At 45.5% G+C, this 16,227-nt stretch overlaps 1 protein-coding gene across 5 annotated transcripts; it reads left to right on the top strand.

The window, feature by feature from the left end:
* Nucleotides 1-5,193: 5,193 nt before the first annotated feature.
* FAM228B (family with sequence similarity 228 member B) lies at nucleotides 5,194-16,195 on the top strand. 5 transcript variants are annotated; one of them, XR_003535343.1, is made up of 9 exons: nucleotides 5,194-5,371; nucleotides 6,547-6,645; nucleotides 7,130-7,188; nucleotides 7,878-7,959; nucleotides 8,670-8,774; nucleotides 11,367-11,441; nucleotides 12,105-12,302; nucleotides 15,537-15,621; nucleotides 16,012-16,195. XR_003535343.1 is itself a non-coding variant. In XM_027690121.1 (9 exons), exons 5-9 carry the CDS (start codon nucleotides 8,682-8,684, stop codon nucleotides 16,036-16,038), a joined length of 471 nt encoding a protein of 156 aa, XP_027545922.1. In that variant the 5' UTR covers nucleotides 5,194-5,371; nucleotides 6,547-6,645; nucleotides 7,130-7,188; nucleotides 7,878-7,959; nucleotides 8,670-8,681; the 3' UTR covers nucleotides 16,039-16,195. The 5 variants fall into 5 exon arrangements, 3 of the variants coding, with proteins under 3 accessions (XP_027545922.1, XP_027545924.1, XP_027545923.1); XM_027690121.1 differs by having other exon boundaries at nucleotides 15,537-15,614; XM_027690122.1 differs by having other exon boundaries at nucleotides 5,370-5,468; nucleotides 15,537-15,614.
* The last annotated feature ends 32 nt before the right edge of the window (nucleotides 16,196-16,227 follow it).

Below are 16,227 nucleotides of genomic sequence, written 5' to 3'. Positions count from 1 at the left end.
AGTTGATTGCCCCGCAGCATCCTGAGGAGTGGAAGGAGAAAAGGCAGCCTGTCAGTTACACCCGCACAAATGATGGAACTTCTCCCTGATTTTTGCTCATATCCAATATCTTTTTATACTTTTTTTCTTATGCAGTTTGAATGACTATAGTCAATAAACTAATTTTCGGGGTGATAGACAGATGACATAGGCCTGAGTTCACATCAGGTAGGATGTTGGCGAAGAAAGGCCATACTATCTCCATACCATTCCATCCTTCCTTGATCCTATGAGTCTCTTGCTGGGAAGTCTTCCCTAGGTGTTGGGGTCTTTCTGAAAGCCTTCAGGAGTCTCTTTGTCCCTTTTGGTGTAGCCTTATCACCTTACAAGGGGTTTCTGGGTCTTTCCCATAACCGCTCAGGTCTGTCAGTGTGGCCTTAATTTGGTCTGTCACCTTACAGCCAATGCATGCACTCCTTCTTGCTGAACTTTCTTTTCCAGTATTCCCCCCATGTGACCCCCACAGGTGGTCCCTTCTAGCCTTAACCATTCTGTAATTCTGTGACTGTATCAGGGAGTGCCTATTAGCTTTTTATCATATGATATGATAGGATAGGATATGAAAAGAAGTGCTGTTATTCTGCTCTTTATAAGCTGCTGGATAATGAAAACAGATAAGCTACATCTATACCAGCAATTTTAAGGTTCCAGGGAGCAGTTCTGAGTACGGTCAGAACAGGCCGGGTAGAGTTGTGACCTGGGCCAGCAAGCACTTTGTTTTTTGCAATTACTTTGCTTTTTGGCAGTTCCAGAGCACAGACTGTGAAGTTAGAATGGCCTAGGACGGCTCCCCAAGGGCAGCCTGTACAGCTACTGTTTCAGGGTTATAGTATGGTCACAGCATATTCCATACCAGCAGGTCTCAGTGCCAGAGAATGGACCTACATCCATCTGCTTTACTGGCAGAATCCTTGAACTCAAAATGCTTAAAAAGGACTCCTTGAAAATGGCACTTAAATGGCATCTTTCTTCCAGAAATCAAAGATGTGAAATTAGCAATCAACCTTGCGAGTCAGCCAGGCTGTACCCCTGGCACTGGGCTCTGAGGCCGAAAGAACAAGTGTGTTTAGTAGAGCGCTGTGCTCCCTGCCATTATCACTGCTTTGTGCTCTGCATTCCCAGAGTTTCTACCTTGCTGTCTCTTCCCAGGGTGCTCTTGATCTCTTACATCAAAGCCAAAGGTTGATGCACAGACTTGTCTTTCCTTTATGCCAGTGATAGCTGTTTTCCACACGCTTTGTGCTGACAAGATTGTCACTCAGCAAAGCCTACAGTTGATTCACTTTCCTTCTGTTCTGTAAAAAGATAGATGTATAAGTGTTCATTCCCCTTCCTTTTTATATGGGAAACCATATTTTTCTTCACGTTGGAATTCAGGAATTTCAGCAGAAATAATGCTAGGCCTTACATAAGCAATATAACAAAATAAAAATCCCAAAACCAAGAGGGCAACAGAATTGACCAGCAGGAAAATGGTCATGTTTCTCAGGAAGGCCGTAAAAGTCCAGTTATGTTTTTATAGGGTAAGTATTCCTGGGTTCTGGTTTTCCTCATGTTTAATTTACCTCCTACTGAGGAAACAGTCCATGATGAAAATACTAAGAAATGAGATAAAACTTGCTACAAGCAGCAGATCAGAGCGGAAAAAAGGCTTTAGGGGTGGTTTCTGGGCCTCACTGAACATGATGTATGACTAAAGTCACTGAAGCTCCACCTAAAGGTAAAGAAATATTATAAAAGTAAGTTAAGAATGGGAAGAAGTTAGGAAAGACTCCATTGTAGCTCCTGGGATCAGTCAGGTGCTGAACCTGTTTTCTCCCCTGCAGGCACAGCTGTTGGGTAAGAACCGTACTCTGCTTGAGACAGCTTTTGTTAGGGATTAGAGCTTGTCTGTGTATTGCTTTGAATATATTTTTGCAGCCAGATACTATCACCAGCAATCCTCCAACCTCAACCTGTCACAATTTTGTATTATATTTATAAAGTGTGTTAATCCATAAACTGTTGGTGTGAGCCCTTCAAGGGCGCTGGCAGCCACTCTCAGTGGATAACATTGACAAAACTGATAAAATACAAACTAAGAGGGGGGGGATCCAGGAGGGGGCCTCTCTTTCTAAATTGAAATAAGGGATTTGGCTCTGACACTCTGCTGATGCCCCTGAACTGGTTGGTCAAATCCCCCTCTGATACAGTGGGCTGTGCTGTGGGGTCCCCATTCCAGGGCACTGACAAGCTGGTCGGGCACAAGGGTCTCATCTTTCTTGGCGCACTGACAGACTGATCAAACACCCCCCATTTTATGTGACAGAAAATTGGCACAGCCAGCAGGATTGCCATGGATAGGCTGCTGCAAAAACATAAATATGCCTCTTCCCAGGCTGGGAAGGAACAGGCTCAAAAGTTTTGGAAAGATGAAAAGAAAGTGGTAGAATGCATTGAAGAATGTAAGGCTGAGCAAAAATCTAAAGTGGGAAAAGGTAAAGATGTAATTTGTGCAGTTTTAGGAGCCTATTTGTCTCGTGCACAGAAAGGAGATAAAAATACCCCTGCTTCTGAACAAACTTCTGATGTAGAATACAATGTGTTGAAATCAGAAAATGAGGTATTGAAGTCATCCTTAGCCTTTGAGAGGGAGACAGGAGAAAAACTGAGAATCCAAGTTGATCAGCTTGTGATTGAGAACAGCCATCCTAAAACCAAGGCTGGCCACCTTAAAACCCAGGTTGACCACCTTAAAACTGAGGTTGACCACCTTAAAACTCTGTTTGCTGCAGGGGAGCGCAGAGAGAAACAGCTGATGGAAAAGCAGGCTCCTGTTTTGAATAGTTGTCTCCACAAGTTGGTACATTATGTGGACCCAGAGACTTGGGATGGGGACATGTGGTACGATAGTAATGCTGATGAAATTGTGGGGATCCCCGAACTCGACTCTCAGCTGGTCTCTGGTGCTGATAGCAATGATGAAATCTGCACTCCTGTGTGTACAATCCCCTGGTCACTAGAGGAACTAATACAATTACAGGAAAAGTATTCAAGGCGAGAAGAAGAATCTGCAGTCGAGTATGTGTGGCGAATTTCCCTTACGGGGGGAGACAGGATTTTGTTGAATGAGGAGCAGGCGAGACACTATTGGGGACCAGGAGTATTTCTGGCTATCATGCCTAGGAGATCACAATTACTCCTTACTTGCACGTGCTGCGTATTGGGCAGGTGGTTTAGAGCCTGAGGAGAGAGGAGACCTGCTGGTAATTAAAACTCCCAGCTTCTCTGATTTGGTGGCCTCAGTGCACAAGGCAGCGTGCATACAGGCCATGTATGAGAGACCCTAAGAGGAAATCTCCAATGCGAGCTCCCATTGATCCAGCACAGTTAACTCCTCTCATTTGGGGCCTCCCTGATACTCTTAAGATATTTGTTGCAAATGTTCAAGACCACTTGCAAGCTGCTCATGCTCTGAATAGCGCAAACACCAGTTGTGGTCGTGTTCCAGTTAGACAGGGGCAGCAAAGCTCCATAACCACTTGGGATGAGCTTGCACATGAACTCCTTGTTTACAGGCGCCGTATGGGCTGGGCGAATTCACGCATGGAGAAGCCTCTAGACTGCCAAGTTAACACTCCCCGATCCAAATTTAATGCGAGGTCTAACGAAAGACCCAAATTTGATAAAGAGCGATGTGACTTATGGCTCCAGGCTCGAGTGTTGGGAGTACCTAAGTTTTGGTTACATGGTGGCTCCAAGGATGACCTCCGTAAGCTGGTTCAGTCTTTAATTGCGGCAAGGAAAAATAGCAGGAGTGAGGAAAAACAACCTCAGGACAATTTGTTGCCTCAGAATAAGCATGTACTTTCCTCATCAAGACAGGGCTTAAATGATCTTACAGAATCCCCAGCAAAAAACTCACATTCCCAGGGAGGGCAGGAAGCCACCCTGCCCGGTGGGTATTAGCAGTATAATGGCTCCCAAGCAAATGCCCTGAACCCTCAAATGATATTCTAGTTGTTCCTCAAAAAATTATGGTTGAATTTTTAATTGATGCAAGAGCTCAAATGTCAGTGATTAAAAAGAAAACAGCAAATATTTTGAGAATGATACCCATTTGCAATATAATTAAATTTACAGCCGTTGATGGAATAATAAAAGAATGTCATATGGCAAAAGCCTCTGTCTGGCTTCCAGGAGAAAAATGGTTAACTAGGGCTGAAATGCTTATGGGGGCTGTCCAAACAAACCTTTTAGGATTTTATTTACTGTGTGGGTAAACCTGGAAACTCATGGATGGAACTTTGTGGAGTCTCACAGTGAGAGGCACTAGGTTGCCAGGGATACAAATGGAATCTGAAAGAATGTGGGACAAGTCAGACTGAAAAATTTATCAGTCTGAGACATCACCACCATTGCTTTCTTCCCAAGTTTCTAATGTAAAGAAATACCGCCTGCCAACAGCAGCATTTATGGGGACTGAAGGGGTGGTGGCAGATTTGGAAAAAAGAGGCAGCATTAAAAGGACTCATTTGCCTTATAATTCACTGGTGTGGCCAGTAAAGAACCCAACTGGGCAGTGGCATTTTACAGTTGGTTACCCACAGTTAAATGTGAACTGCAGCTTTAACTGCTGCAGCACCAAACATTCTAGGAGCTTTGAATTATTGGTGCAACCATATTCCTGGTTTCTTATTGCTCATCCTTAATTATAATTTGCTGAAAACGGGAAAATCATGGCAATGAGCTGAACAGCATATGAATGTATTAGAATTATTAATTTAAAAACTAGATTATTATGACAGCTTGGTCCCATCCACCCAAATGACTCTTTCAGTTACACTGAAAGGAGATATTCGGATCTTGACAAAGGTTTGCTATCCCTGGTGCAAGTGGTGAACAAGCAGAACAGGTGAGGAGAGGACAGATCATTTGGGAACCCTTCTGCCTCCTACATGTAGTCCATAAAGGTTCAGCGTCACCTGCTGGGTTCGGCCGGGCTCCGCCGGGCTCGTATGGGCTCGGCTGGGTTCGGCTCGGCCGGGCTGTTCTCGCTTCTGATTGGCTCGCTGGCCGCGCTCTCGCTCTCTGATTGGTGGGCAGACCTGCCGGGGGCAGCGCGCGGGCTGGGGTTGCCATGGCAGCGCGGGACGCGGAGGGGCCCAGCCGTGTCCGTGCCCGCATCCCACCTCCACCCGGGAACAGGGTCCGGGTGCTGACCCTGCGGCCGCGCTGCCCTCTCCCTGTCCCCGAGGCTGGTGCCTCCTCGTCCCGAGAGGCTGCGGGTAATGGGAGAGAGACTGTTTTCCTCGGCGGAAGGACACGGAGGGGCTCTACAACAACCGTGAGGGTAGAGGGGGGCACCGCCATTTTCCCCTCAGCGGGGCTGTGCCGAGCGGGGCGGGTGTGGCTCCCACCGCAGCCCCGTCCGGCCGCCCCTGGGGCCGGTGAGGGACCCGGCACGGCGGTGGGGGGAGCGGGGCTCTGCCCGCCCTCGCCTGCCCTGTGGTCTGCAGGACCCGCCTCAGGGCCGGGCAGGGTGCGGGTCGGGGGGTTCGGCGTTCTCCTCTCACTGGCCTGGTCCCGATCGCCGCCTCCGAGGTGCAGGGGCCAGGCCGGAACGCTCCAGCCTTGCACATGTTATCTGTTAGCTCCGCATTCACAAGCTACAGGGTTCTAGAGCTACCCTGCTCGCACTAGAGACCGGTTCTCTCACAGAATCAGAGAACAGTTTGAGTTGGAAAGGGACCTTGAGGTTCTTTCAGTTTCCGCCCCCTGCCATGGGCAGGGACACCTTCCACTAGACCAGGTTGCTCGAAGCCCCATCCAGCTTGGCCTTGAACACTTTCAGGGATGTGGGACAGTGGAACAAACGTCCTAATATTACAGAACAGCCAACCTGCTCATGGGATTTGGCATTTGCAGGCTGCAACTGCTACATTAAGTGCAAATCTTTTTTTTATCCACTCAGATTTGGAAAATGCTTTACTGTATTTCTGTCCAAGTCTGTGGTTAAACCTTTAGTTTTAAGACCTGAAAAACAGCTACTGTCTCAAGTCAGTGAGCCCTACCTTTGTCAGTCATGGAGAGCTGGTGTCTCCTAGCCAGACTCCAAACAAAGAAATAAAAGAAAGGATTAAGATTCAGTGGCAGCTTGAGTTATGAAGACTGGGGGGAAAAAATCTGCAGTTAGAGTGTTTACCACTTATGGGTTCCTGAGGGCAGATTGCTGCAGAGGCAGGTTCTCTATGTTTGCTCTGTTTTGTCTCCCCTGGAGTCCCAATTCTCTGTGGTGAGATCAAACACCTCCTTTGCTTTGTGCTAACAGAAAGGCTCAGCCTTTCTTTCTGAGATGGATGGAGTCTTAATACTAGTTACTAAAGATAGAAAGGAGCCTAATGGTTGGTTTTTTTTAATTTTACTTGTTTTGTAGGATTAGAAATTAAAATATTAGAATCTGTATTTTACGTAATTTGTAATTTAAAATATTGAAATATGTATTTTCTTCGTCTCAAACTTGTCCAGGGATTTACAGCATCCCTACCCCAGAAGAACAAAACTACTTGGAGGGAAAGGAAATCTGTCAAAGATACTGTGACCAAGGAGCCCATGGCACTTGTGCAGGTAGGTGGGATGTCTTGCTCATAGGAAGGTTTGTTGACTTGTCTAATACCAACTTAGCACCTCAGTTCAGCCCAGCTTCAGTCCTCTCTGTTTGCCTGTTATTTTGTATCAGACATTGTGTCAGTGCTAATCAGGGTGCATGTACTGTCATTTATCTGTTTGCTTTAATTGGTTATTGCAGGATGAAGGGTAAACTGGGAGAATCCTCCCCCTGTTCCTCAGACACCAGGAGGTTGGATATGCTTTCTTGGAACTCAGTAGACTTGGGCTGTCTGGATAAAAGGGAGATTGTTTTTGGAGCACGGGGCTTCTCACAGGGAACGCCAGTCTCCATGGCACAGTTCTCTACAGGGGCCATAGGGGGGCACATGTAGACAAAAAAATGTTCATTTCCACATGGAAAGTAGCAGGACACCTGCTTTCCAAATCCTGTGTCCTAATTATAACTCCGTATTTTCTTCTGTGTCTCGTCTCCTCTGTACAGAGAAGGCAGGGAATCACTACAGAGGAAGGACCTGCTGGGCTGCCACACTGCCAAGGCCAGTGTGTATTTCTGGGTTTGGAGCCTGACTTACTGGGGCTGAAAAAATTTTGTAGAGAACTGGGTTGTTGTGACCTACTCCACTGCAAATTTTTAGTTTTCTTTGTGTCTGATGAAAGAATAGAAATCTGGCAGAGTTATGCAGGAGGGAAGGAAAGTCCCTGGTACCATGTGCATTACATTGTTTTTTTCCCCTTAATTTGGTTTGACCTGGATTACATGGCAGAAATGAGGATTTTTCTTTTATAGAAGCAGTTGGAGGGAAGGACACGAGCTTTCAAATTTGAGGAAGGGAATTTTCAGAACTTGGCTGGGCGAGACCCTAAGCAATCCTGTCTGTGAGGTTTGCTCTTCTTCAAGCTGGCATGGGACTGGGACTCCTGAGAACCCTTCCAACACACGCTTTCCTGTGGTTTCTGACTCTTTCAGTCAGAAAAGACAGGAAAGCATTTCTGTGAGGAAGCAGGAATATCCAGGCAGGGATATGTGAAATGAAACAAATAAAGCTACAGATTACAGTCTGCACCTTGAACTGATGGTAAGAGATTTGAATCTGCAATCCAGAGAGGCCAGCTGCGAGTCAGATATTGACACTGAAGTGCTGGGTTGGACAGAGTAAACTTTTAAATATTGTCTTGTGCAAAAAATATTGTTACCTTCTATGAATATCTGATTTGGAGAGTCTTTGCAGATTCTTTTAACTGGATGTTGCAAAAAATAATCGAAGAACAGAATTTATTTTCGTAATTGAAAGATCTGGCTGAAGACTTGAGGTCAGTATCTCTGCAGAAATAAGCTTTTCTTTTGTTCCACTCTTTACCTAAGTAATTTTGTGAATCCATTGTTTCCTGGAAGCAGTGTGTCTCCAGTGAATCTGAAATAAAGAGGTTTAAGTGCAGGTTCCTGTAAAAGGCATTTTGCCTCTGTAGTTCTCCTGTCTCTTTATAAATTGATTCAGATATACTGAGGCACATACAAGAGAGGAGATGGAATTTTCTGGCTGGAGCTCAGAGTTTGTGCTTCAGCATAAGCTTTGTCTGGTAGAACTGACTTTAAAACCCACTAAAACGCAGCCATCCTTGGGGGGGATGTAGCAGTTACTTGAAAGTGACTTTTATGTGACTGAAAAAGGAACAAAGGAAATAAGTAATAGTCCAGAGGTGGAATTTGATAACTCTGAAATGTTTTTAAAGCTGACAGGCATTCTGGAATGATTTGTGAACCACTGTTCTTTGAAACAAAATGTACTGTCCCTTGTTTGTGGAGATGAGGACAGACAGTCCCACCAGAGGCAGTACCTGACTGTAAACCTGATGCTTAATCTCTGTTTTACTTGCTATGACAGGAGAATGCTGCTGGCATCAGCAATTAGAATTCCTTTAGAGATTTGCTTCATCAGTTGGTAGGAATTGTAAGAAAATGAGGTTTTTGCTGTTTATACAATAGTTCTGTATGTTTTTGGCTGTTTTAATGTTTCTCCCAGATTATTCCAACCATGCACAGTATGAACAGCTCAGAGACTCCCTGGCTAAAAATAATGACACATCTGAGACCTGTGAAAGAACCTGATCAGCCATGGCCTTGGCAGGTTAGTGCCTCCCAACAGTTCTTCAGCTGTAGGTTCTACTGTGAAGGATCACAGGAAACCAGTATCTGCAACTGGGAGTCCAGAGTAGTTGTGTGTAATTGGGCTTCTATGTTGGAACTGGCCACCTAATCCCACTGAATTCTGGACAGTGTTCTGGTCTGTCTGTCTGTGCCAGACTGCTGTCCCTGGCATGTGCCTGAATTCATCTGTGAGCCAGCAGGAGCCTTGTGTCTCAGTCTGTCCCTTCTGGGCACACTCAGGAATGGTTATTGCAGTGTTTGTTACTTCCTACTGCTCCATCGCAGTTTGTAGCTTGATTGTGGAACCTGGATGAGGGCCTGATCTTTGTAAAGCAGGTTGGCTTTTTATGCAGACCTCGCCCTTTCTTTACCTTTTTATCCAGAGGTTCTCCTCAGCACCAGCAAAGAGTGTCACAGCAAATACTTTTGACTGCAGAAGAAAATTATTGCCAAAGATTGCCTAACACAGAAGGGCTTCTGTTGTGCAAAGATATGAGTGGAGGAATGAAATGGAAGTTATGAAGGGAGGAATGAAAAATAATTATTTGCAAAGTTCTGCAAAATCTGAGATGTGTTTGTCATGGAGAAGAACAAAAAACTCTGTAAAAAGCAACCAACTCAATGGGTTTTATCAAGCTCTTGCATCCTTTTGAGGCAACTTTTTTGAGTTACTTGCAGTTTGGTATGTGGAAAGGTTTCCCATAAAACCTGAAACAAGCTTGTGACTAGTCACAGACTCATGGAACAGCCTCAGCTGGAAGGGACCTTGAAAGATCATCTGGTTCAACCTTTCTTGGGAAAGAGGCACCAGATGAGGTTGTCTAGCACCCTGTCCAATCACATCTTGAAAACCTTCAGTGATGGGGACTCCACCACATCCCTGGGGAGGTTGTTCCAGTGAATGATTGATCTCACTCTAAAAAATTTCTTTCTTTTATTGAGATGAAACTTCAGCCAATGCAACTTGTACCTCTTACCCCTTGTCTCCTCCCTGTGGCTTCTGGTGCAGAGAGAACCTCCGTCCTCTTTGTAGCTGCTCTATAAGTACTGTGATGAGGCTCCCCCTGAGCCTGCTCTTTTGCAGGGAGAATAGACTGAATTCCTTCAGTCAAAGGAGACCTAATTCCTTTGGTTCTTAAGGAGTCTTCAGACAGGGATCATCCTGAAGGACGACTTATCACCTACTCACCAGTGTGTGTTCTGAGTACTTTCTGCTGGTGGTTCTCAGCTGGAGTGATGGCTGTGTCTCCCTGCTGCTGTTACGGTGCTGGTTTTAGAAAGGATCTGTGATTATATGAAGTAGATTTGTCAGGTGTAATACAACATACCAGTTGTTTCACATAGTAGGATGAAAGGGTCTTAAAACGTGCCAGCAATTTAGATTTCCTCTTCTCATTTGTTTTTGGTGGTTTTTTAGTACTACTTGTCCTTTCCTTGCCTGGTCTGATGTATGATGTCCCGCTCCTCTCAGGATAATAAATGTGTTGGAGTGTGGAGCTGGTCAGCAAGGTCAAGACAGACATGACTGGAAACTACACTGTTTATTGGAATTAAGAATCAATATTAAGCACAGGGAGTAGCAGGCTAATTTTCCATTCTGTGCATCAAATGCATTCCTGAGTCTGTGCTGCCACTGGTATGGTGTGCTCGTGCAAAAATGCTGTGGCTGTAGCTCAGTTTTGAAACAGTAGAAGGAAGTCGCAGCAGAGGTGACTTTGAATTTGTCTATGGAAACCACGGGAGGAGGCAGCAGGTCAGACAGGTGAAATGTGAATGTTTCAGCCCTGCCTCTGGCTTAGGCCTGAGTAAAACCAGGTCAGTTGAGGTTTGGGATAACCCTTTGTCAGTTGGGGTCAGCTGTCCCAGCCGTGTCCCCTCCCAGCTCCTTGTGACCCCCCCAGCTTGCTCACTGGTGGGATGGGGAGAGAAGCTGAGAAAACCTTGGCTTAGTGTAAACACTGCTTAGCAACAATTAAAACATCAGTGTGTTATCAACATTACTCTCATCCTAAATTCAAAACACAGCACTGTACCAGCTACTAGAAAGAAAATTAACTCTATCCCAGCCAAAACCTGGACAACTTGTTTCTTGTAGAAGCTGCTGATGGACTCGTGAAGACAAGGTCTCTCTGGTTAACCCACAGAGTTGTTGCAGGGGAGGTACCCCGCTCATCTTCCCTGCAGGAATTCCATCCCCAGGTGATAGATGGATTTGGTCTGTATTGCTTGTGCTCCTTGGCTGCAGTGCAGGAGTTGAGTTTATGAGCCACAGGTTTGGCACAGGTGAGCAACAGTGGCAAGGAGCAAGTGGTGTGTGGTCATGGTGAGGGGCAGCCAAGGAGGTGTATGGTCTTAACATGTACATTCCTGTTCCCATTCCACTTCTTCCAACACTCTTCTGTTGCTACTTATCCCCAGTGTTCCGAGCAAGTCTCACAAGGATTTGCCAGCTGGGTTATGGTATAATGTGCCTTTAATCACAACACCAGTGATTATTTTGAATTCAAAAGTAAATCTGACTCCTAGTCTGAGTCCTGCTTTTACTTCATGTGGGTTTTTAATGTTCTGTTAGGTAACACCTGACCAAAGCCGAGACATCATTGCTTCTGTTCAGTGCATCTTGGACAGAGAAAATTGTTTTGTGAGGGTAAGAAGTGGTACCTCTTTTCTCATTTGTTGTGTGCTTTCCTGCATGTCAGTGTGTTCTAGTTTCCAGTCAGTGATTTGTGAGAAAATGTTAATTGTCTGTATTCTTGAAAAACTACTTTAGAAGTATGAGTTTGTGGCCTCTCCTCTGGATATGACTGAAGTAGTAACCCTAAATGTGAATCACAGGTAACGTACCTGCCTGTTTGCACCTAATATTTGCTCTGTGGGTGTGGTTAGTTGGTCAGTGAGGCTTTGAGCAAAGGGCAGCAGGGCTGATCTGATCTGATTTGATCTGATCTAGCACACTGCCAGTGCTGCAGGGAGAGGGTCCCTCTCCTGCTGCCTGTCTTGCACAGTCTGCTGCTTATCAGCCCCCTGTTCTGCAGTGATTTCAGCTCAATAACCTGATGGGAAAAAGTGAGTAATTTTCTGCCATCTTGCACCACGGTTTCAAAAATTAAGGGTCTGAATGCCAGAGCTCTTGCAAGCGAGAGGTTGGAAATGAGTGGTGGGAAGAGGAGAGAGGGAGGAGTACAAAGAAGGGCTGGAAAACAGGGCCCTTGGAGCAGAGACCAGTCAGATGAGCCAGCCTTCACCTGTGAAACCTTTCATGTGCTCGGCCAATAATTTGTATGGTTTTTATTTTCCATTTCTTACTTAGGAGGTGGACAGATACATAAGGCACAATGATTTCCTAAATCTGAGAAAGAAGGAGATCGTGTACAAAGAATGGCTTAAGGATGTTTTAGAGCCAGTGCTGCAGAAAATTGAGGACGAAATGGGCAGCCAGTCAATTGAAGAAATGCAGAAAAGGAAACAAGAACAATTGTCTCAGTATTTAAACTACTGTAAAAAGAAGGTATCAAGGAGAAGTAAATTTGTGTCATGGAGAGGGTTGCATAGGGAGGGCTTTGGACAAGATCAGGGGTTTAGCTGCTATTTGCTGTCCATTGAGTAGCCTGGAATTCAGATACACCTTACCTGTAACTTACCTTTCTTTCCCAAGGACTTCTGTAATGGTGACATATGATGTTAGAGCTGTTTAAGTTCACCATCAGATACAAACAATAGCCGTGCTTGGGTCTGAATATGATGAGACACCATATTGATGTGTATTTCCCTCTGTGAGCCGGATTATGTAGTGGGAAAAACTGAGCTCTGTCAGCTGAAATCAAAGGCTGACTGAGCAGGGAGTGGACTGCACTCTCATATCTCAGAAGTTAAGCTACATCACTACTGCAGTATGTTGGCAGAGCACGAATGAAATGATTTTGGGGCCTTGGATGCTACTGATCAAGCTTCATAAAAGAAAAAAAATGTGGGAACAGGGAGATACAAACAATTTTCTTGAAGTCTGTATACAGGCAATAGACCCAACTTTTTGTAGTTCCATGGGTTCCAGTACTCAGAAAAAGTGCAGTCACTGTAGGAAATACTTGTTGGTTTTCTTCATTTTGCTCTGAATTTCACACCACTGTTGAGTATCAAATCCCACAACTCAATTTTCTGCATCTCAGGAATGGAAATATAGAGCAGTAAGAACAGTTACATAATCTGCCACGAAAATGATTATATTTTATTGAGAGCAGGCATTTGTTGTCAGTGGAAACCACTGCATGGTGGAGTCATGAGACTGTAAACAACCTTCTCAGTCAGAAATGAAAATGTCACGGGAGCTGTGTTGTTTTAATGAGAGCAAATGATTTCTTTTTCAAAGGCCTGATGTGACAGACCCATGCATTTAAACTGCATGGAACAACAAAGACCCGAACTAGTCTTACTGCTGATGTGCTAGGATTTAGGATATGTTGGGTGTACTGTACATATCTGGGTCTGCATCAGTCCGCTTCCAAGCTTCTGTGTCAGGTCAGGAATTTGCTGGGTGTCCTCCAAAAGCGATGGCTGATGTGCTGGGATGTGTCCTCCTGGAAGGGAAGCACCAGCACCAGCGATCATCCTCCACCTTTTCCCCTTGCTCTGTGGTGTCCGCTCTATCATCAGCATGTCTGCAGAGCAGGTTGAAGCCCTTCAGAGTTACAGGACAACTCACTTGCATAAGTTTGCATTAACCGTGGCAGCACATGATACATTTTGCAGAACTTGAAACATTTCTGTAGATTGGTTTATATACTGACTTCTGGCTATGTATTTTCCCCTCACCCCCTTCTCTTTGTCCATTTGCTCTCTTCCCTGCTATTAGGCTTCTCCTGTTTCCCAGATCTCCTGAGCTTCCCATGCCTGCGATTGGTCCATTCCTTCTTTCCATGTCTGTTATTCTTCCTCCAGTCTCTCCTCTTGCTCTCTTTCTCCAGTCAACTCTTTTACTCCATCCATAGACCTGTTTTGCCCCTCTTTCTTCTGTCACACTCCCCACTGCTCTGTCTCCATCTTCTTGTTGCTTCTGATAATTCCTTCAAGTTCTTCACTGCCCTTTGCTTTCCAAAGCTGTCTTTTTCCCCTTTCCTCCATTCTCCTCCTCCCCTCACTGTTTTTCCAAGTTCCTCCATCTCAGTCTTTGTCAGCTCACTCATCTGCCTTTTTCACACCATCTGACCTCTCCTCCTTCACCTCCCTCCCTGTTCTTCCAATGACCTGCTCATATGTGGGGTTTTTTGCCTCAAATCTGCCTCCTTTTCACTGCCTTTCTCACTGCTCCTCCCCTCCAGTCCTGTGGGCATGAACTGCGGGTGCCTAACGAGATGGTTGGTCACAGAGTGAAGATGGCAGTGTGACAGTGCAGCCTGCAAGGAGAGGGGATTCCCCTGCCTGGCTTGCTGCTGTGTTAGCCACAACTCAGCCTCTGGTAGTCCAGGCTATTGTAGGCATTGTGTGCTGCACAGAAAGAGACCCCCCTTCTCATTTTGAAGAGCTGTTACTCTGCCTTATTCCAAGGGCTGTGTGAGGGGTAATGCATCGACTGCATGAAGGGATCAGACCTGGGAGTGCAGCAAAGCACCTCTGTGATCCACTGAGGTCTCAGCACACCCTGTAAAGGGGTGATATGTGATAATAAACCAAGGGGTGGCACTAAAACTCTGCAAATTGAGCTCTGTTAGGGCTTGAAGCTTTCCAGGGACAGAAACATGAGATGATGAGTGTGGCTGCTGCTTGTTGTGTGGGGAATTGCCAGATCCTGAGGAGCAGAGGCCCCTGCAGAGGCAGCATTTGCACTCAGCAGTAGAGAAGCCCCACGGTGCTTCCTGAGTGTCTGGGAATAGCACAGGCCCTCGGGGCCTGGCTCACTTCTCTGTGAGCTGCTTCAGCACAGTGATCTCTTAAATCTACTGTAGATCCCACTTTTTTTTTTTTTTTTGGTTGGACTTGTCTTGCAGAGCTCCTGAGCTGTTCAGGTTAAAGTATGGTTTTTTCCAAGTCTTGAAATCACATCCACAGATTGCCATGATGAACTGTGTAGGGCTGAGATCTAGGAGGCCATGGGCTGAATGCTCCCTTCCTTCCTGGGATCCCTGGAGAATCACCTACACAAGCAAGATTAAAAACTTCATTTCCAAGGTTTTGTAAGAATGAATATTAGGGAGGAGTATTTTATGTGCTTGTTATAGGGAACTTGAACTGCAGAACATGTTGATTGTTGCAGGCAGAGTTTTTGATGAGAGGGAGCTGTGACCTGAACTATGAAGTGTGGCTCAGGTCTTTTATGTCTAGATGGAAAAGCCGGCTCATGAACCCAGACCAGTGACCTGCCTAGGGCTGTGCCTGCTGAGGGCTCACTCACTCCTTTCTTTTTTTCTTTTCAATAGCTGTTTCCTTCTCTGCCAAAACATTTTCCCTTGAACAAAATTTCCACTGTCTTGACTGCCCTAGTTAAGGTTAGCATCTTAGCCTGAAATTATTTCTGGATGCTCCATGAAATCATGTATTATGTATTTATGCCTGTAATAAATTAAAATGGATAGAGGAATTTTCCTGTTACACTTCAGTCACCTTATTTCTGAGGTGCAGTGTATGAAAATTTGGAAGCCCTTTTCTTGACCATGTCTGTCACAGGCTGTGTCCCACCCAGGCTGGCTGCTCTCACCGTTTTATCACCTAAGGCTTCTGAGACCTGACCCACTACCTGCTTCTCCCACAGGGCTATGTGTTTTTGGACCACTTTGACCCATCAGAGTATGATCCGTTCTCCCAGAAGATGTGCACAGACTGCTGGAAGGTGTGAGGTTTGGAGTTCTCCTTTGACCAGCAGGCAGTTCATAGTTAGGGGGCAGAGCATGTTACTGACGTGCTGCTGTAGAGAAACACATTCTAGTTTTATTACCTGAACAAATATGGGTCCCAGCTCCTACTGCATTTAAGCCCAAGAGTATTTGAACATGGTTTTCAGCAGGAATGTGGTTTGGATCCATACTAAGCCCAGATTTGGCAATGGCAGGGGGGAGGTTTGTTTTCCTCATTTCAAATCCACTGTGGCAGCACAGGGAGTATGTCCTGTCTAAGGAGGGTTGGAGAATTCCCAGGCAAGCTGTGTGTGTGCTCTGTAGAAGGAACTACTCTGGGAGCTCAGCTGATCTTTACAGGAGCATGGCAACAGTTTTTCCTTCTGTTTAAAGAATGAAAGTCATCAATCACCACAATGACAGCGAGAGCCAATGATGTCACCTGTCCCCCAGCTGACCAGAGCAGCAAGCACAGCCATCAGAAGGTACCCTTTATAAAACAGGTTACATCTGCTGCCAAAGCAAGTGATAACAGGCCAGGTCTTCTGGCAAACTGCAATAAACTTACTGTCTTGAACGTGGTTCTGAAGTGTTGTTACCCAGCAGCCA

Source organism: Neopelma chrysocephalum, unplaced genomic scaffold (assembly GCF_003984885.1).
Source record: "Neopelma chrysocephalum unplaced genomic scaffold, ASM398488v2 Primary Assembly neopelma1_80, whole genome shotgun sequence".
Classification (NCBI taxonomy): domain Eukaryota; kingdom Metazoa; phylum Chordata; class Aves; order Passeriformes; family Pipridae; genus Neopelma; species Neopelma chrysocephalum.
This window is presented reverse-complemented; position numbering and strand designations above follow the sequence as displayed.